This window comes from Hypanus sabinus, chromosome 4 (genome assembly GCF_030144855.1).
Source record: "Hypanus sabinus isolate sHypSab1 chromosome 4, sHypSab1.hap1, whole genome shotgun sequence".
Taxonomy (NCBI): Eukaryota; Metazoa; Chordata; class Chondrichthyes; order Myliobatiformes; family Dasyatidae; genus Hypanus; species Hypanus sabinus.
Window position 1 is genome coordinate 62,153,894 of NC_082709.1, and position 22,333 is coordinate 62,176,226.

General features: G+C 36.3%; 1 protein-coding gene across 3 annotated transcripts in view; it reads left to right on the top strand.

Annotated features, from left to right (window-relative positions):
• The window catches only part of nbeal1 (neurobeachin-like 1), a 284,052-nt gene that overhangs the window by 239,437 nt on the left and 22,282 nt on the right, over positions 1-22,333 (top strand). For all 3 annotated transcript variants that reach the window (XM_059967252.1, XM_059967253.1, XM_059967254.1), the window contains 5 exons: positions 579-668; positions 1,696-1,805; positions 3,775-3,947; positions 5,118-5,212; positions 9,374-9,490. In XM_059967252.1, the coding sequence (XP_059823235.1) occupies positions 579-668; positions 1,696-1,805; positions 3,775-3,947; positions 5,118-5,212; positions 9,374-9,490 (585 nt within the window). The remainder of the gene's footprint in view (positions 1-578; positions 669-1,695; positions 1,806-3,774; positions 3,948-5,117; positions 5,213-9,373; positions 9,491-22,333) is intronic.

Genomic DNA, 22,333 nt, shown 5'->3' on the forward strand with positions numbered 1-22,333 from the left:
AAAATTCCTACTTCTTCTTCAATTGATATTTGTCTTTGAGACAAATAACAACTGGTAGAATAATTTGATCTGAAGGAATCAAATTTTTGTCAATGGTAGCAGTATTATTTCCATGATTGTTGATACCTTTTGATTGTTCCAGTGCAGTTTTGTTTTACTACTGAGTGTAGTCAGTCATCAATAATTATTCAGTGATGGAATTCGACTGCATTTTATTTTTCGGCAGAATATCAGCTATAATACTCCAATTGTGAAATTAGTAGTGTCCAAAATCCAGGCATGTGAGAGGATGAAATTTAGTGAACTCTATGAACCTAGATAAGCACTTGAAATATTGACCATATGTTATTTAACTTGCATAAAATTCCAACTTCTACTTGAACAGATATGTCTGTAAGACAGTTAACATAAATGGTGGAATAAGTTGATCTAAAAGCATCAAGTTTTAGTGAATGCTGCTGGTAGCGTTATTGCTGTGATTTTTGACATCTCTTGTATTGTTCTAATTACGGATGAGAGCAATCAGTCATTGGCGGCTGTTCAATGATGGGTTTTGATTGCCTTTAATTTCTCAACAGGGAATCAGCGATAAGGTTCCTATCGTGAAAGCAGTAGTACCCAAAAACCAGGCACGCTCCTTCATGTCTCAGGGAAGCCCTGACAGCTTGGTAAGTATATCACCAACCACTCCAGGAAGCAGGAAAAAGCTGTGGGTTACTTGGGGTGGGGAGGGAGGTGTTGCAATAGGGGAATACTGTAACGAAATAGTACAAATCTCATGTTTAGCTTCGAGGGCTGAGTTGCAAGATAAAGCTGTATAAATTGGAGTTTTAGAATGCTCGAGATAAATCTGCATGGAGGTGAATAGGAGGGGATTAAAGCAATCTGGAATCCATTTAAGTTAAACTGTAGTGTTGAGCTAAAAGGTTAAAATCAGCAAAAGGTATAGCCAGGTCATGATTTAAAAATTCATACTGTTTTAGGGAAAAGCTTCTGAGATCATTGAATAATCATTTAATGCTCTATCCTATAAAGATATAAGATCTAACCAGGCTGATGAGCTGAAACAGGCCTAGAAAGATTAAGCTGCACCCTTCTTGTTTGAAAGTCTAGAACTATTGCATTTTCTAAGGTGTTTTATGAGATGTCATCCAATAATGTTTGATATTTGAATAATATGAGATACTGGTTATATAAATCTGTTATTTCAAAGACCCTCCAGAGCAAAGAAGTTAATTTGAAATTATTGTTATGGTCTGTGGCTCCTTTCACCAAGCTCTGCACTGCAATGTGAATTCCTGCTCTTTCATCATATTTAATGTTCTACTGATTCATAGAGAATGAAAACTGAATTTCCCAATAGGGACTTGAGTCAGGAATGGTGTTATGGAGCACCTATAGGAAGAAGGGCAGCTGTTGGTTGCGCAGTTTTGTCAGTGTCTCCTTGCCTTCAGAAACATTCAAAAGTATTTAAGATCAATTAATTAGTGTTAAATTATTAATTTAAAATTGTATCACATCCTAAATTATTAAGTATTAAAACAATCAACTAAAATGTTTTAAATAAAAACATTAGAATAATTGCAACTAGGTACAACTGACATTACTTCATAATGGAGCTGTTTGATTGTACTGCTGCAGTGTGTTGTACATTGTGCCAGGCAAGATCTAAGGGACTTCGTTTTGACTCCACAGGTGACTGTGAGTCAGAATTGCCTGATGGGAACTCACGGGTGGCTACCTTATGATAAAGTCATTTCCAACTACTTCACATTCTCCCGAGACCCGATATTAGCTAATCCAAGGTAAGTAATGTCACTAAGTACCACTTTCATGCTAACTGAGTGTCAAACCTCACTAATTATGTTTGTGCAGGCACACAGATAAGCAATTTCATTTGATGGAAATGAGAAGCTTGGTGCCCCTTGTTTGATATGATCTTGGCTGATTTACCCTGCCCCTCAGTTCACATCTCATTTGGGTTAGTTCCACATAATTCACAGTTCTTTAATCTTAAATGTATCCACTCCCTCTTTAAATAACTCCTAATAATCTAGCCTCTGTAATCCCCCAAGGTTAGAGGGTTCCAAAGTTTACCACACACTTTAAGAAGACGTTGCTATGCATCTGAAACCATCTCTGGAAATGTGGCTAGTTAGTCCCTTGCTAACAGCCACTGGATTCTGCCATGAGACCCACCTTTCCAGTTTCACACAAGTAGGCAGTATATGATTTTGATCCCGCCAAATCCGTGGAGTTGGAATGTCTTGCCCACCCAAACCCCTGTTTGTGTGAATGCTGTGTGATTTACTAACCTGCAATACCCTGTTGGCATAAAATAACAAGTCATGCACTGCATACAATGTTAAGGAAGTATATTTGTGAATGTTAACTTAACCAAAGAATGTTAACTAAAGAAATGAGAGAATAAAACGAAAAGGACCCATTGTAATTAAACAGTCAAAGGAGCTTGGGTTGGAGCTCAACTCTTCCAAAAGGCCTATTCACTGACCCTCAGTAGACCTCCCACTGGGACTCCATTGAATCACGTTTTCCCACTGGAACGAATCCTACGACTAGGTCTCTCCATCGTCTACTCTCTTCATCTCCTGCTAAACAAAGACCAAGGCTAACCTTCGTGCCCCTCACAAAACCTCTCCTCCTAGCGTTCTCTGGGACCTTCTCCCAGATCCACTATCCTAATTGGATGACACACATTCTGAAGCATCCCTTGTCTTTGATGGTAACCCAAGCAGAACAGACTGCTTTTTACAGAACTGCTAAAATGAAATGCCTACAGCACAGCAGTAAATAATGCAAACCAGAGCATTATATATTTCTTTAAATGACTGCCTCTTAATTTTGAAACATTTCCCCTCATTCAAGACTTTCCCAAGAGTGAAAAATATTAACAAATATTGTGCCATCCTCCTTAGGGTCTTTTATCTCTCAGCAAGATCACTCCTCATTCTAAATTTCTTTAGGTCTAGTTTTTAAGTTGTCTGTGATGAGGCCACCCTCTTATCCTATATATGGGTAACAAAGAATAATAGGCATGTCTCTAATTCCTTGTTAATGCCCTCAAATTACTAGATGCCTCGATAAACTCTCCTATCATTCTTCTAAATACCAGAAGCTATCACAGGTTCACCTCAGGCATCAACCTGTGAACATACTCTTTGCCATCTCCAAAGCATGTATATTTCTTCTTAAATAAGGAAACCAAAACTCTACTGTGGTCCAGGTGCGGTCTCCTCAATGCCTTTTTGTATTCTGACTTTGAGGAAAATCTCTAGGGTCCAGAAGAGCCAGGGCTAGGGCTAGGGTGCAGGCTGGATTGGGAAACCAAATGACAAAGGACTTGAAATCAGGGGGAAAGGAAGCAGGCTGTTTCCATGATTAGGTGGAAATAGAATACAATTAATTCCAAAAGATTTAGGACAAAGGAGAAAAAAAACATCTTTTGGAGTTTAGATGCAAGGGAACGTACAATCATTTTTAGTGAATTAAGCTACAGTTATCAATGTTTAAGAATTGAAGCAAAGAGATGGAAAAACAAAGTGTAAATGGCATGACCACTGTTCATAAAAAGTAAACAAGAAGGACTAAACTAAATGCTATGCTTCTGTCATCATTACCTTAATAAATCGGATTAAGTGAATAGTATTGATTTTAATAGTGAAGGTTTATTAACTGAAATAGTCTAATGGTGTTGTTATTTGTTAATTTAGCAAAACGTACTTGAGCAGCTTATCATTTTGTGTGTACTTACAGAGCCCATCGTTATGTCAATGGCCCCTTTACTCCAGGGCTGGAAGTGAGCTCTAAGCTGTTTGTTGTGTCGCATGACGGGAAACTGATCTTCAGTGCAGGGCACTGGGATAATAGCATTCGTGTGACTTCAGTTGCAAAGGGCAAGCTTGTGGGACAACACATCAGACACATGGGTAAGTTGTTTCAGGGCAGTCTGCAACAAAACAAAACAAGTTAAGATAGCTCTGTATACCCACTGAATGGTTGTGGACATGTAAATTAAAATGAAAATTAAGAAGCAGAAAGGATTGTCGTAGGAATGCAGAATGCAACAGAACTGTGCAGTTTGTAATAGTACATTCTCATTCAGTTTAACGTGGTGGCACAATCTGGTTAAATGTCTCAATTTGTCTTTAGTGCTATTGTTAAAAGCAAGTTCTGCATTTCACATTTGTTTATTTGTAGCAGTTCACAGCACGAAATAGGTGATGAAGTTATAAAATGGCACAGTCAGCAAAGTATGTCCTACTGCATTATTTCACTGATCAATTAATTGCTGGTGGCATTGCATTTCCAGTAGCAGTCATTTCCCATAATAGTCTCTCCATCATACTTTGATAGAATCCCTATTATGAAGAGAGGATTGACACTGCTCTATCATCAATGAGTTAGATCAAAGCAGAATTTCCAATAGGATTCATGGCTAAATCTGTTTCCAGTAAACAGAATTTTTCTATGACTTGCAGTAAATGGAACTAGTGAATGAAGCAACCACAATCTCTCCCATGGATAGAATTATTTTTCTCAGTAAATTGTGCTATGAACAAAGCCAAAGTAGATCTGGTGATAGCTATATGCACCATTGCCAGGGACAATTGATATTCCAGAGCAGAATACAGTAAAGTTCTGTCAGTCCGCTATCTGACATGGTTTGGCATCTGGGTCACCAGATAATGTTGGCCATTCTCCTTTCCCAACTCACCAGGACCCCAACTTCCTTGCTTTCATTCCAGCACTGCAGTGTTGGTTCTTGCACTCACTCCCTTCTTACTCACTAGGGTCCCAGTTTCCATGCTCCCTTTCAATTGACCTGGTCCACTGGAAAATTTATAATACTGTATAACACTAAAAATAAAATACAATTAAAATTGCACTGTTGTATTTAAAAAATATATCTAATATTCTAGACAATTTGTTCATCCAGCACCGATAAAGTCCTGGCTGTGCTGGATTACCAGAGTTTTAATGTAATCTAAAATCTGTTGGATTTGACAAATACCTGCATCTTACATTTCCAGCATTATCATTGTTCATGAAGTTGGACCAAAATAATTTTTAATCCCAATATCTTGCTTCTTTTTTAGACATTGTGACCTGCCTAGCAACAGATTACTGTGGGATCCATTTGATATCGGGCTCTCGTGACACAACGTGCATGATCTGGCAAATTCTGCAACAAGTATGTGTAATCTATAACAAACTGGTAGTGTGAAGGTAGTCATCTCAAGGAAGTTAACCAACCTGAATCTGTTTACACATGTCAGAAAATTTACATATTTACAACAAAAAATTAAGATATACACTCAATGGCCAGTTTATTAGATACACCTGGTTGTTAACGCAAATATCTAATCAGCCAATCGTGGCAGCACTCAATGATTAAAAGCATGCAGATATGCTGAAGAGGTTCAGTTGTTGTTCATCAGAATGGGGGAAAAATATGATCTAAGTTACTTTGAGAATGATTGTTAGTGCCGAACAGAGTCATTAGGCACTCAGTAACTGCTGATCTCCTGGGGTTTTCATGTACAACAGTCTCTAGAGTTTACAGGGAATGGTAGAAAAAAAACAATAAACATTTAGTGAGTGGCAGTTCTGTGGGTGAAAATGACCTGTTAATAAGAGAGGTCAGAAGAGAATGGCCAGATTGATTCAAACTTGACAGGAAGGCAACAGTAACACAAGTAACTGCGTATTACAACGGTGGGGTGCAGAAGAGCATCTCTGAATAGACAACACATCAAACCTTGAAGTGGATGGGCAGAAGACCACAAACAATCACCATGTTAAGGAGGTACCTAATCAGAGCAGATTACAAGAGACCTAGAGGGACGAGGTCCAGCACCTGGCCGTATGGTGTGCTGACAACAACCTGGCTCTTAACATCCAAAGACCAAGGAGATCATTGTGGACTTCAGGCATGCTAGGAGCCACATCATGTCCCCATCTACATAAACAGAGCTGTAGTGGAGCGTGTATCAAGCTTCAAATTCCTTGGTGTCCACATTACCGAGGATCTCACCTGGTCCCTGAACTCCTCCATCCTGATCAAAAGGGCACAACAGCACCTTTATTTCCTGAGGAGCATCAAGAAGGCTCACCTCTGTCCCAGGATACTGACAGACTTTTACCGCTGTACCATTGAGAGCATACTCACCAACTGCATCTCAGTGTGGGATGGCAATTGGCCCGTATCAGACTGCAAAGCACTCCAGTGTGTGGCGAAAACTGCCCAGCAGATTATCTGTACCCAATTGCCCACCATTGAGAACATCTACCATAAACACTGCCTGGGCAGGGCGAAAAGCATTACCAAGGATGCATCTCACCCTAACCATGGACTTTTTACTCTCCTCCCATGCAGTAGGTGCTACAGGAGCCTCCATTCCCGCACCAGCAGGCACAGGAAGAGCTTCTTCCCTGAGGCTGTGACCCTGCTGAACATCACATCACAGCGCTAAGCAGTATTGCACCCATATTGTACTGTCTCAGTACTTTTATATTTGTGTGCTGTAGCACTTTTTATTGGCAGTTATTTTGTAAATAACACTATTCTTTGTATTTCTGGTTAGATGCTAACTGCATTTCATTTGGCTTTGTATCTCGGCACAATGACAATAAAGTTGAATCTAATCTAATCAAATCTAATAAAGTGGCCACTGGATTACATAGTAGCCTTCTAAATTGGGTTGGTTGTAATGATGGGTTAAATGATTTGTTTACTTGAGAATCATGGAAATTCTGGAAATGCCTAGATAGTAGGGCTATATCAGTAAATGTTCACAGAATTTTATTCTATTTCCCAAAAACAAGAGAAAAATAAAAATTCTGTGAACATTTAATGATTTGCGAATTCCACAAAGGTGAATTTCCATTACAAGGTGCCATAACAGTGGGTGGAGTGTGTTACATTACAAACAGGATGATTGCAGTCGCACTCCCAAAACTCCAAGCTTTAGGTCAATGAGGGTTTCAGGGGCATTTAGGCAGCATCACTTGCCATTTCCTCAAGGTGACACACCACCCTGGTTTGTAAGTATTTTGTTGTTATCATTAGAACCAAATTCTGGAAGTCCCTCCACAATAACGTTGGGGGTTTGCTTTCATCAGGTGATCTACAGCAGTTCAAGTGGTCACTCACTGGCAACTTCTTTACACTGGCTAGGGATAGACAATCAGTGCTGTTCTTCCCACCGATGCGTGCATGCTGAAAGGAAAATTATTTGGAGAAAAGTGCTTCGCTAGCAAAACTAGCATTTGTAGCATCTTCTGACTGGTTAATGTTCTCGATTAGCAACATTCATTGTGGAGAAGAACTTCTGCCATCTTGATAGAAAAAGCAGTTGATGTACTGAAACAGCATTATGTTTGTGTTTCTCTCAGACTTGCTTAGCATGTTTATATTTATTTATTTAGCAACACAGCTCAGAGTAGGCTCTTCTGACCCTTTGATCCCTGCTGCCCCACAACCTCTCAACTCCAATTTTACCCCAACCTAATAGTGGGACAATTTATAATGACCAAGTTAATCTACCTGGTACATCTTTGGACTGTGGGAGGAAACGGGCACCTGGGGAAAACTCATGCATTCCACAGGTAGGATGTACAAAGACTCCGTACTGAATGGAGCCAGAATTGAACTCCAAACTCTGGAACGCCCCAAGCCATAGTAGCGTCATGCTAACTGCTTATGCTTTTGAAATATCATCATTCCTTTCTCTGTTTGGCTAAGTTCTGGAGCAGGTCAAGTAGGCAACTTAATGCTACCTTCTCAAGAACAGGAAATGTTCAGTAAACCTGGCCCTGTAAGTGATCCAGTTGTCCTAGAGTCACTAAAAGGACAAGAATGGTGTCTGATTTGATCTAAAGAATGCACAAGGCTTCTGATTTCCAAGATAAACTAAATAACCTTCCTCAATTCACTGCTCCATCCATATGTTTGTGCAACCCACGCACTCCTGACAAGTGACCATGTCTTTAGTCGATTAATATAAAAAGTGAATGCTGGTTGTCATATACTGCTGACAGGCCATTGACTTGATTTCTCTCCCCAAAGATGTTGCCTGAACTGCTCAGTTTTTAGCATTTTTTAAAATTTCAATTTACCACACTTGTTCAACTGTTCCTTGTAAGATGCTCCCTGCTAGGTATTAATAAGGAAATCAGGAAGGCAAAAGGGGGCCATGAAATAACTTTGGAATATAATATAAAGGAGAATCCCAACAGCTTTTCTCGGCACAGCTTTGTGGGCCAAAGGGCCTGTATTGTGCTGTAGGTTTTCTACGTACCAGAGAGATTTCAGGATCTTCTCTCAGTCCAAATTCCAAATTAGATAATAAATCCATTCCTGAACCCTTGTAATGAGGAATTAACAGGAAGCATGGAGGAAGAACTGGTCTCTTTAGAACTTTGAGCTGAAGCCAAGGTTCAAGAAATCATAGCAAAAGTTTTGGTTGCAGAAATAAATCTCTGAATGCTATCTTGCACTGTGGGGGAAAAATGTCAAGACATTCTTTATTGCCTTACTAACATCATATTTAGTGGAGCACGGTTTCAGTGCAGTGGCCCAACTTCTTTCAAAGCAACAAATTACCGAACATGGTAATCTGAGTCTCCTTCTGAGTGATATTCAGCCTGCTGTTGAGAAGCTGATATCACTGCACCAAGCCCGTCCATCTTATTGAAAGTTGAAAAACCAATGTAAGTGGATATTCAGATTAACACGTGCTCTAAAACTGTTGATTAGTATTATTTTTACAGTAATTAAAGAAATTAATTTTCTAGCTTTAAGTAGATATGAATAATTTTTGCAATTATTTGTCACTGCTTTGAATTTGAAGTTCCTATTTTCTTTAACAGAGCATCATAAATTAAAATTCTTTATGTTTTTAATGTAATAACCAGAAAGGGAGAGGGGTAGCCAGGGATGTAGTTTGGGAACCACAGGGACGGTAACCCAAAAAAGTTTGGGAACTGCTGTTTAAATAGACGATATTCTGTTGACTGTCCCAATTACTTTTAACTTATCTGCATACACACCCTGTGTGAATCAAGCACAAGTTCCCTGAGATGCATATTCATCATGGAGCTATGCAGTCTCCTTCATGCTCCTGAATCTGAAGGCTGTTGGTCCAAGGCCTGCTCAGATGTTTTTACCAAAAGTGATTATTTTGTGATTCACACATCACTATTTGTTGGAAGCTTGCTTTGTCCTCTAAAGTTCTTTGGGACCTTCTGAACTGGTGAAAGTGATATATAAATGCATATCTTCCTTCCTGTGATGGCACTGTATTTGCTGTGGTTAATCTTCATGGTTACATTTGTTTATATTTTGTTTCAGGGAGGAATCTCTGTTGGCCTGGCATTGAAACCAATGCAGATCCTATATGGGCACACCGAGGAAATAACCAGCATTGCCATCAGTACTGAGCTGGATATGGCTGTTTCAGGCTCCAAGGTAGATTTCAAAAGTCAAATAACTGGAAATGAAAATATAATGCACTCAGCAGGCTTTCTGATCCAGGAAGCAATTAGCAATCTTTTTAATCGGAATTGCAAGATGATACAGGTATAGCAGGTCTGAGCAAGTACACATGCTTAGGCAAGGGTTTATGTGTGTTAGTTTTTTTTTAAATAAAAGGAAGATGTGTTGTAGAAGTGATAGTAAAATCATTGCCAGCAGTCACTTCCAAAGAAATGGGACCGTAGCTGGGATCTGAAGTTGTTGAGGTTAGTGTAGAATACAGAAGGTTCATTGAGCAAACCTAGAAGGCGAGTTACAGTTCTTCCAGCTTCCATTGCATTTCACTAAAACGGTACCAGAAATTGAGGATGGAAAGGACAACATAGACGGAAGATGGAGCAGAAATGAACAGGATTTGTGTGCTGAATGGAGTTATTCAGCAAGGTTTATTGTGTAGCTTAGAGACTTATGAAATAAAGGGCTCTAAACTGAAAGAGGTGCAGATATTTTGCTGATATTTCTGGAAGCAGTGTTTGGTGTCCTGGGTGCTGCAAAGGAGAAAGGAATTTCATTCAGGAAGAAGTAATATTAGAGGTAATGGAAAAGTGATCATAATTTCTTTTTTAAACTTATTTGTCAGAACAAATGCTATGTTGGTGCCCGATGCATAGTGACGTAATCATCACTGATTTGATTTTATGTGATTTGACTATGTTTTGATGCACATGTGACAAATAAGGTTTACCTTTAATGTTAGTCTATTGATTTTGAGTGACTTGGCAATGATAATTCCATGATTACATATAGATTAAATGGTTAGACTGCTTTGTTGATGGTCTTTTGGTTAATGGTATATCCAGAAAAGACAGATAGGGACTGGCGTGAGGAAGAACTGGAGATTAATCATATGAAGATGAGAGAGTAATTGAAGGCCATTTTGAGGGAATTGACCTGGTTGGGGCAAGACCAGGAATTAGATTTGAATCACCTTTTTAAAAATTTTTTTATGCATTTCTACAAACCAACTACAGACAAAAAACCCAACAACAAAGTGAAGATTAATACAGTGCAAAATAAGCATATCAATTATATAATTCATAACAATAAGGAAACAGTACCCAGAATAAAATCATATAAAGTTAGTATCCTCCCCACCCTCCCACTATGAAACTCCAGGCCAACCATTACAATATGTAAAAAAAAAATTGATCAGAGCGTTCGAACCCACAGAGCTGTAAATATAAATTAAAAAAAGAATAATAATGCCTACTACCAAAACTATAATGTAATTTCCATCAAAAAGAAACCATAAAAATTACAGAGAGAAAAAATGCTGAAAGTAAGGGATTAAAAAGAACAAACTTAATCTAAAGGGGAGTTATGAAAGTATTCAAGAAAGGGTCCCACACCTTTTTTTAAAATTTATGTCCAAGTTGAGAAGTGAATAATGAATTTTTTCAAGGTCTAAACAGGACACAATATCGTTAAGCCATTGAGCATGAGTGGGTGGGGCAACATCACTCCACCTAAGGAGAACTAAGCTTCTAACCAAAAGAGAGGCAAAAAATAGTGTCCGACGTTTAGTCGGACTCAAATGCACGTCTGCCTCACCCAAGGTACCAAAAAGGGCAATCAAGGGTTAGGTTCTAAGTGGCAATTAAGAATATGGGATAAAAATAAAAAGACTTCTCTCCAGAATTTCTCTAGACTAGGACAAGCCCAGTACATATGGATAAGAGAAGCCTTGCCGCCCTTTACACTGATCACAAACAGGACTAATGTCAGGATAAAACCGCGATAATTTAGCTTTAGACATGTGAGCCCTGTGTACAACCTTAAACTGTAAAAGACAGTGGCGAGCACATAAAGAGGTTGAATTAATTGACTTAAGAATTGAATCCCAGACTGCATCAGATAAAGAAATATTTAAACCATGCTCCCAAGCAGTTCTAATTTTATCAAAGGGGGCGTGGTTCAAAGTCACTAATTTATCACGAATAAAAGATATTAAGCCTTTACCCAATGGATTAATACAAGGAAACAGGTCCACAATGTTTTTCTTGGGCATCTCAGGAAAATTAGATCATAAAGGTTAATGAAATGTCTAATTTGAAAATATCTAAAGAAATGGGTATTAAGTAGATTAAACTTTGCAGACAGTTGTTGAAAAGTTGCAAAACAATTACCTATGAAAAGATCTTCAAAGCGCTTAATGCCCTTTGTAATGTAATGTTGAGTCTTGCATAGAAGGTAGGAAAAAATGATTACGTAAGATGGAGCTAGAGAGAGAGAAAAACCATGAAGGCCATTAAATTTTCTAAACGTAGCCCATATTCTCAGAGTATGCCTAATAAGAGGATTAACAATTAGTCTAGGGAAGTGCAGATCCAAGAAGTGCAGAAATAGAGAGATCCTTATTAGGATCCTTAATCCTCCATTGCCACCCATTTTGGACAGTAAGACTGATTATAAAAAAAAGGACCAAAAAACAAGACAGCGAATATTGGCTGCCTAATAATATAAACGGAAGTTAGGCAAAGCCATACCACCTTTTTTAGATTTTTGAAAGTAAGCTTTATTAAGTCTAGAACGTTTGCCTTTCCATAGATAGGACAAAATGATAGACATAGGACAAAAGACATAAATAAGGGTGACCATTGTGTCAAACTCTGTTTGTAGAATTTAAAAGATTAGCAAAATTTTCTCAAAAATGATTTTTGAAGTTCCTTGTTACTGTAATACCAAGGTAATTAAATTGATTATTAACTACTTTAAAAGGGAGGTCATGAAATACTAATGCTTGTGCTTCTCTATTAATTGGGAAGAGTTCACTCTTATGTAAAATAAGTGTATAACCGGAAAGCTGGCTGAATTGATTAAGAAGTAAAAACATTAGGGGTAAGGGAAGTGGATGGATTTGATACAAAAAGTAGAAGATCGTCGGCATAATGAGAAACTTTATGCTCAACGCCTCCCCTCCAAATCCCCGTCAATTCAGGACAACTTTGAAACAAAATAACCAGTGGCTCTATAGCCAAATCAAAAAGTAAGGGTAAAAAGGGCATCCCTATCAGGTGCCACGTTTAAGGCTAAAAGACTGGGATTGCTGAGTCAAAACAGAAGCAGTGGGACATAAGTATAACAATTTAATCCATGAAATAAAACTTTGTCCAAGATCAAATTTTTCTAAAACTGCGAAAAAGTAATTCCACTCCACACAATCAAATGCTTTTTCCAAACCAAGAGAAATAACACATTCAGGAGTCCCAATTGAGGGTGAATATAAGATATTAAATAAATGCCGTATATTAAAAAAGGGAAGATGATTTTCATAAAACTGGTTTGGTCTTCAGAAATAATAGAAGGTATAATGTTCTCCCATCTATGAACCAAAACTTTAGCCAAAATTTTAACATCAGTATTTAACAAAGAAATCGGCCTATTCAAAGAACGGTCTGTTGGATCTTTACCTTTTTTGGCTAAAAGAATTATACATGCCTCATTAAATAATGGTGACAATTTAGCATGTTTAAATGAATCAGATAGAACTAAAAATAACTGAGATGAAAGTAGTGAGGAAAATGATTTATAAAATTCTGCAGAAAACCCATCAGGTCCAGGAGATTTGCCCGACTGCAGTGCAGAAATGGCAGAGGATATTTCTTCTAATGATAATGGGCTTATTGAGTTTTACTTTAAAATCAGAGGAGAACGAAGGAATATTCAAACTACTTAAAAAATGGTCAACAGAAATATTATCATTTAATGATTCGGAGGTATAAAGTCGAGAATAATAATTCTTAAATGTATCATTAATTTCAGAATAATTCGAAGTAATATTCCTATTTCCCATTCGAATTTTTGTAATATGTTGTTTAGCTTTAGAGCGTCTTAATTGATTAAAAACTTGCTGGATTTATCACTGTGAATATAAAATCGGCTCTTGCTTTCAAGAAGTTGACGTTCAACTATTTGAGTGGCGATAAGGTCAAACTTAGTTTGAAGTTCTACTCGCTTCTTATACAATTCAGGATTTTTAGTCTGGGCATATAGTTGGTCTGTTTAATCTGACTGATCAAATCTAGTCACTCTAAATGGGTCTTTCTTTTGAGATTCGCAGTACATGAAATTATTTGACCCCTCAAATATGCTTTCATAGCATCCCAGATAATCTGGGGTGAGATTTCAGATGATGTATTAGTGTTTTTTTTTTAAATAATTTTTTATTGCATTTTTAAATGATTACAAAGTATGAAAAAACAATGTATATAACCCATACCCCCTCCCCTTAACCCCTCCCCCCTAACTGCCCCATAGAAAAAAAAAGAAAGAAAGAAAGAAAGAATGCCTGGTGGTTGGAAGATCTCCACATGCTCCATGGAGTTCGTAATAATTTTAATATGTATATTTATTTCTTTCCCCTAATAACCAATTGTTTCATCTTAAAAGCATCTATATATTTAATCCTGTCTTTTGTAAATAAGGGCTCCAAATTTTCAAAAATGTTTCATATTTATCTCTTAAATTATAAGTAATTTTTTCTAATGGAATACAACCATAGATTTCTTTCTTCCAAGAATCTATACTTAAATGTGTATCCGATTTCCAAGTAACTGCAATAGCTTTTTTAGCTACTGCCAGTGCAATTTTTATAAATTCTTTCTGATACTTATTTAGTTTGAGTTTCGGTTTTATCCCTTCAATATCACCTAGTAAAAATAATATTGGATTATGAGGAAATTGTGTTCCTGTAATTTGTTCCAGTAAAAGTCTTAAATTTGTCCAAAATGGTTGAATTTTAGAGCAAGACCATGTCGAATGTAAAAAAGTACCAGTTTCCTGGTTACATCGGAAACACTGATCCGATAAATTTAGATTAAATTTTTTTATTTTTTGTGGTGTAATATATAATTGATGTAGAAAATTATACTGCACTAATCTTAACCGAACATTTATTGTATTTGTCATACTGTCAAGACATAGTCTTGACCAATTTGTTTCTTCAATTTTAATATTCAAATCACTTTCCCATTTTTGTCTTGACTTATGGACTCCTTGCTTAATTACCTGTCTTTGAATCAAATTATACATGCAAGATACAAATTTTTTGATATTTCCTTTTTGAATTAAAATTTCTATTTCATTAGATTTCGGCAATAACATTGTTTGACCTAATTTTTCTCTTAAATAAGCCCTTAATTGAAAGTAACAAAATAAAGTGTTGTTTGATATTTTATATTTATTCTTTAATTGTTCAAATGACATTAATATACCTCCTTCAAAACAATTCCCTATATATCTAATCCCATTTTGAATCCAATTATATAAAAGTTGATTGTCCATTGTAAAAGGAATAAGTCTATTTTGAATTAAAGATCTCTTTGCTAATAAAGATTTTTTTATCTCATCATCAACATTTATCTTATTCCATAAATCAATCAAATGTTTTAATATAGGAGATTCTTTCTTTTCCCGTATCCATTTAGATTCCCATTTGTATATAAAATCTTCTGGTACATTTTCTCCTATTTTATCTAATTCTATTCTAATCCATGCCGGTTTATCTTTCTCGAAAAAAGATGCAATAAATCTAAGTTGATTTGCTTTATAATAATTCTTAAAATTTGGAAGTTGTAATCCTCCTAGATCAAATTTCCATGTCAATTTTTCCAACGATATTCTGGACATCTTACCTTTCCAGAGGAATTTCCTCAGATATTTATTTAACTCTTGAAAAAACTTCTGGGGTAATTGTATTGGTAATGATTGAAATAAATATTGTAATCTAGGGAATATATTCATTTTTATAGTATTTACTCTACCTACTAATGTTATTGGTAATGCCATCCATTTTTCAAGATCTTCCTGAATTTTTTTCAAAAGTGGTAAGTAATTTAATTTGTATAAGTTTTTTATATCATTATCAACTCTTATACCTAAATATTTTATACCATTTGCTGGCCATCTAAATTGAGTTATTAATCGACATTGATTATAATCTCCTTTAGTAAGAGGCAAAATTTCACTTTTATCCCAATTTATTTTATAACCCGATATTTTCCCATATTCTTCTAGTCTATAAGATAATTTGCGTAGTGAATGTAATGGATCTGTTAAATAAATTAGAACATCATCAGCAAATAAGTTAATCTTGTATTCTTCCTGATTAACTCTGAAACCCTTAATATCTGGGTCCATTCTAATTAATTCAGCTAGTGGTTCTATTGCCAACACAAACAAAGCAGGTGATAGTGGGCAACCTTGCCGAGTTGATCTTGTTAACTGAAATGATGTTGAAATTTGACCATTTGTCACTACTTTAGCTTTGGGATTAGTATTTAAGGTTTTAATCCATTTTATAAATGATGTTCCTAATCCATATTTTTCCAATACCTTAAATAAAAAATCCCATTCCAATCTATCAAATGCTTTCTCTGCATCTAAAGCAACCGCCACACTCATTTCCTCCCTCTTTTGTGCTAAATGGATTATACTAAATAACCGAGTTACATTATCTGCCGATTGTCTATTTTTGATAAATCCTGTTTGATCCATATGCACTAATTTTGGTAAGCATTTAGATAATCTATTAGATAAGATTTTTGCTATTATTTTATAATCAGTGTTTAATAAAGAAATAGGTCTATATGATGCTGGTTTTAAAAGGTCTCTGTCTTTTTTTGGCAATACTATTAAAATAGCTGTTGAAAAAGATTCTGGAAGTTTATGCGTTCTTTCCGCCTGATATATTAACTCCATAAAAGGAGGAATTAATAAATCTTTAAACTTTTTATAAAATTCAGGTGGAAAACCATCTTCTCCTGGAGATTTATTACTTTGAAGTGATCCCAAAGCTTCTTCAACTTCTTTCAATGTAAAAGACATACCTAATCCCTTCTGTTCTTCTGTATTTAATTTTGGAAGAGTTATTTGTGATAAAAATTCTTCTATCTTAACATCGTCATTCTTTGATTCTGATTTATACAACTCAGAATAAAAATTCTTAAAAGCCTCATTAATTTCTAGAGGTTTATAAGTAATTTCATTCACTTTTGTTCGAATTGCATTTATTGTTTTAGAAATCTGATCTGTTTTTAACTGCCATGCAAGAACTTTATGTGATCTTTCACCTAATTCATAATATCTCTGTTTAGTTCTCATAATTGCTTTTTCTGTTCGATATGTCTGGAGTGTATTATATTTTAACTTCTTATTAATAAGTTGTCTTCGTTTTTCTTCTGTCATATTTCTTTGAGATTCTTTTTCTAATTTTATAATCTCCTTTTCCAATTGATCTATTTCTATCATATATTCCTTCTTAATTTTAGAAGTATAACTTATTATCTGACCTCTCAAATATGCTTTCATTGCTTCCCACAATATAAATTTATCATCAACTGAATGTAAATTTGTATCTAAAAAGAACTGAATCTGTTTTTTCATAAAATCACAAAAATCTTGACGTTTTAGTAAAATTGAATTAAATCTCCATCTATAAATTGATTCCTCTTTATCTGTCATTATCATTGTCATTATTAAAGGAGAGTGATCAGACAATATTCTTGCTTTATATTCCATGTTTTTCACTCTATCTTGAATATTTGTTGATAACAGGAAAAAATCTATCCTTGAATATGTTTTATGTCTATTTGAATAAAATGAATAATCCCTTTCTTTTGGATTGATTCTTCTCCATATATCAATCAAATTTAGATCTTTCATCAATGATAGAGTTAATTTTGCTACTTTTGATTTTGTAATAGCCTTTGTTGATCTATCTAAAACTGGATCTAAACAAAAATTAAAATCTCCACCTATTAATATTTTATCATGTGCATTAGCCAAATTCAAAAAAACCTCCTGTATAAATTTTACATCATTTTCATTTGGTGCATAAATATTCATAAGAGTCCATAGTTCTGAAAAAATTTGACAATGTATAATTAAATATCTTCCTGCCGAATCAATTAATACATTTTGTATTTTAATTGGTAAATTTTTATTAACCAAAATTGCAACTCCTCTTGCCTTTGAGTTAAATGAAGCTGCAATAACATTTCCAACCCAGTCTCTTTTTAATTTCTGATGTTCTATATCCGTTAAATGAGTTTCTTGTAAGAAAGCTATATCTATTTTCATTTTTTTAATGTATGTTAAAATTCTTTTTCTTTTTATTGGTCCATTAAGCCCATTAACATTAAAACTTAAAAAATTCAATAAATTAGTCATTATTTTTATTTATGTTACTCCAATCTATAATAATACCTAATCTTTCAACTCTCATTATATCCTGGGAAATCTTTTTAGAAGTCTCCATGTTGCTATGTGTGTCCCCACCAATCATCCAGGCAAAAGAATAGAAGAAAAATAGAAAATAAAGAAAAAAACAAAATACCCCCCTACTAATGTTGTGAAAAAAAAGAAACACAACATTACCCCCCTCTATTGTACGGGTCATGGCAATCGCCATGATTACACACGTGAATCCCGTAGTAACCGATTCAAAGCTCCCCAGCCCCCCCGCAACATGAAAAAAATATATATATATAAAAAAAATACCATTCTCAATTAATATTTCTAAAATATTACTTTTCTCCCTTATGTCGTCCTTAAATGTCCATCAGTTCCATTTACTTATGTATTAGTGTTTAAGAAAAAAGTTATCTGGTCCTTCATAAATTTTACAACATCATTATCCGATAACAAGGTCAGATTAAAATGCCAATGTTTATTCATTTGAGTAAGACCAGGAAAATTTATAGACAAGGTAACTGTAGCATGATCCGAAATCAATATACTCTGATAATCACAAGAGCAAACAGATGGAATCAGCTGGTCATCCATTAAAAAATAATCAATTCTAGTAAAAGTATGGTGGACATGTGAAAAAAAGGAGTCATCTCTCTCAGTAGGATGGAAAAAACACCACACATCAGAGATACCTTAGTTAAAAAGGAAAGAATGAATAGATAAAGCAGATTTACAGGGTAATCTAGGAACAGAGGATGATCGATCCAAAACTGGATCTAATTTACAAATAAAGTCACCACCCAACATAAGAGAATATAAATTCAAATCAGGTGATAAAGAGAAAAAACGTTCAAAAAAGTTCACATCATCCGAATTAGGAGCATACAGGTTAGCCAATACTACCCTAGTATTATACAATTTCCCAGAGACAATAATAAAATAACCATTTTATCAGACACCTTATTGTGGAGCTCGAAAGGAGCATTTTGATTAACGAGGATAGAACCCTCCCCCCCCCCCCCCCGGCTTTAGCTAGGAAGGAAGAATAGAAGTGCTGACCTACCCACCTTGACATAAGACGAGAGTTGTCAAAACTTCGAACATGATTTTCTTGCAAAAAAGTAATGTTGGCTTTGAGTTGCTTAAGATGTGTAAACACCTTCCTTCTTTTAACAGGATGGTTCACTCCCTTTACATTCCAGCTTATAAAATTTAATGAACTAACCATTGTCATTTAAGAGAACATAAAGAGTGGTAGGCATAAACAAGATCAAACATTCAGATAACAGTCATGGGGCAAAAGTATAAGTCAAGAGAATCAGGACAGGAAAATGTCCTAAATAACAAAAAAATCAATGAATAATGTTGGCACTAGAGAAACCACCCCTCCCTCAAATTCCAAAACAAGATAGCTACCAAAAAAAGCAGCCAGCTCTTCAAAAAAAAGACATCCTAAAATCCAACTTCCAGTTTTGTAACATTATCATAAGCTCCGTCTAACTAATAATACAGAAACTAGAAAAACTTACAGACTTCAGTAAGGCCTTTGACAAGGTTCCACATGGAAGGTTAGTTAGGAAGGTTCAATCGTTAGGTATTAATATTGAAGTAGTAAAATGGATTCAACAGTGGCTGGATGGGAGATGCCAGAGAGTAGTGGTGGATAACTGTTTGTCAAGTTGGAGGCCGGTGACTAGTGGTGTACCTCAGGGATCTGTACTGGGACCAGTGTTGTTTGTCATATACATTAATGATCTGGATGATGGGTGGTAAATTGGATTAGTAAGTATGCAGATGATACTAAGATAGGTGGTGGTGTGGATAATGAAGTAAGTTTTCAAAGCTTGCAGAGAGATTTAAGCCAGAAGAATGGGCTGAATGATGGCAGATGGAGTTTAATGCTGATAAGTGTGAGGTGCTATATTTTGGTAGGGCTAATCAAAATAGGACATACATGGTAAATGGTTGGGCATTGAGGAATGCAGGAGAACAGAGTGATCTACGAATAATGGTGCATAGTTCCCTGAAGGTGGAATCTCATGTGGATAGGGTGGTGAAGAAAGCTTTTGGTATGCTGGCCTTTATAAATCAGAGCATTGAGTATAGGAGTTGAGATGTAATGTTAAAATTGTACAAGGCATTGGTGAGGCCAGATTTGGAGTATTGTGTACAGTTCTGGTCACCGAATTATAGGAAAGATATCAACAAAATAGAGAGAATACAGAGGAGATTTACTAGAATGTTACCTGGGTTTCAGCACCTAAGTTACAGAGAGAGGTTGAACAAGTTACGTCTTTATTCTTCGGAGTGTAGAAAGTTGATGGGGGGTCTTGATAGAGGTATTTAAAATTATGAGGGGGATAGATAGAGTTGACATGGATGGGCTTTTTCCATTGAGAGTAGGGGAGATTCAAACAAGAGGACATGAGTTGAGAATTAGGGGGCAAAAGTTTAGGGGTAACACAAGGGGGAACTTCTTTACTCAGAGAGTGGTAGCTGTGTGGAACGAGCTTCCAGTAGAAGTGGTAGAGGCAGGTTCGATTTTGTCATTTAGTAAAAAGTTGGATAGGTATATGGACAGGAAAGGAATGGAGGGTTATGGGCTGAGTGCAAGTCAGTGGGACTAGGTGAGAGTAAGCATTCGGCACAGTCTAGAAGAGCCAAGGTGGCCTGTTTCTGTGCTGTAATTGTTGTATGGTTATATGGTTAAGCACTATGAATCGAAGTTATAAATGAAGAGAAACAATGTCATCAAAAAATATTAGACTTAATTCAAAATAATAATCCAGAATAGTCTACCCATGAGAAACTATGAAAAAAATACAGTAGTTTTAAAAGAAAACAGAGGAAAAAAAAACAGAAGATAATTTTTTTTAAAAAAGCACTTACAGCCATTTTAAATAATCAGACCAAGTCTGATGGAGTCAAAATGGCTGGGAGACCTTCAATAAATTTCTGAGCCTCTGTAACCGACTTCAACCATTTTTTGTCCCCAGTATTAGGAGTTATTCGGAGATGGGCTGGGTTGCGCAGAGGGTCTGAATCCACGATTGTAAAACTCTTTCATAACATCTTTATACTCGGTGCACATCTTCAAAACTTGAGGAGTATAATCTTAAACGATATGGATGGAGTGACCCCGGAAATCCAGTTTTCCCTTCCAATGTGCTTCCATAATCCGAAGGTCTTTCACCTTATATCGATAAAAGCAGAGAATTACTGGACGTGGCATAGAGCCCAGCTCGGGCTTGGCTAGATATGTATGGTGCGCTCTGTCTAATATGGGTGGGGTCGAAAGGATTTCCTTCCCAAACTCCTCACAGAGTAAAGTAGACAGAAATTTAACAGGAAATCCCCTTTCGATAGCCTCTGGCAAACCAAGAATTCGTAGATTATAACGCCTACTTCAATTTTCGAGATCAGTTACCTTGGAAGTTAACTTGGTGTTTTGCTCAGTCAAGTTGGAACAGATGGCTTCCAGCTGCTGAACGCAGCATTTTAACTCTTCGAAAGTTAACTCGATATGAGATAGCCGTCCATTCTAGCGTTAATTTGATCCAATTTTGACTCCAACGAACTGAAAGAAGACTTAAGTTCAGATACGATATCTTGTCGATGCTGTTCCAAAATGGAGACAATCTCAGCAGTCACAGACATAGAGACTTTTTTTTTCCCAGATTTAGGAAACTTTGCAGCCATAGTAGGATAGGTGCATTCGCAGGCAGGTAAGAAAACAAAATAATTAACAAACTAGAGTTTTAAAAAAAGGAGATAAAGAGTGCGGAGGTAAAAAATTAAATGGAGCGAAAGTTTTAAGCGACTAAACTATCACCACCTTACCGGAAGTCCTAACTCACTTATCACTAAAAAATGGTGAGGGAGTGAACCTGCGATAATTCTGAGACAAATTCCACATGATGCAAGGGTTGTGTGTACGGCTGCTGGTAGACCAACATTGCAGTTTAGGTAAGCTTCCTGTCTGCTGATTCCATCATGCCTTGGCCTCAGTACTGAGCTCCCTCTACCCTGGCAATTGGGAAAACAGGAGACCAGCAAATGCAAACCATGATTCAGAAGATGACCACCTAATTTAAAATTTAAGGCATTCCTTCAATACTGAAACCATAATGTCATATGATCTTTGGGCAAAGTGCCCAGCACCATGCTTTAAATGATACTCAAACTGACTAAACATCATCAGGCATTGGTGTGAGAACATGTCTTACAGTCATTAAGTACCTTGAAGTACGCTGGTCATAAAATCATAGAGAGAAGAAATGCCAGTGGGTAGATAGAGAGTAAGGAAAGGAAGAATTGGAGATCTATTCCCCATGTCGACAAATCCTAGAGTAATCCCGTTTTTATTCTCCCACATTCTCAACTCACAACTCCTCCTATATCCTACCACTTACCTACACACTGGGGGCAATTTACTGCGACATATTAACTTACCAACCTGTGTGTCGATGGGATGTGAGATAAAGTAGGAATGCCTGGAAGAAACCAGTGCAGTCACAGTAAATTCCACATAGAGAGCAATGAGGGCCAGGATTGAAGTAGAATCACTGGTGTTGCGAGGCTCTACCA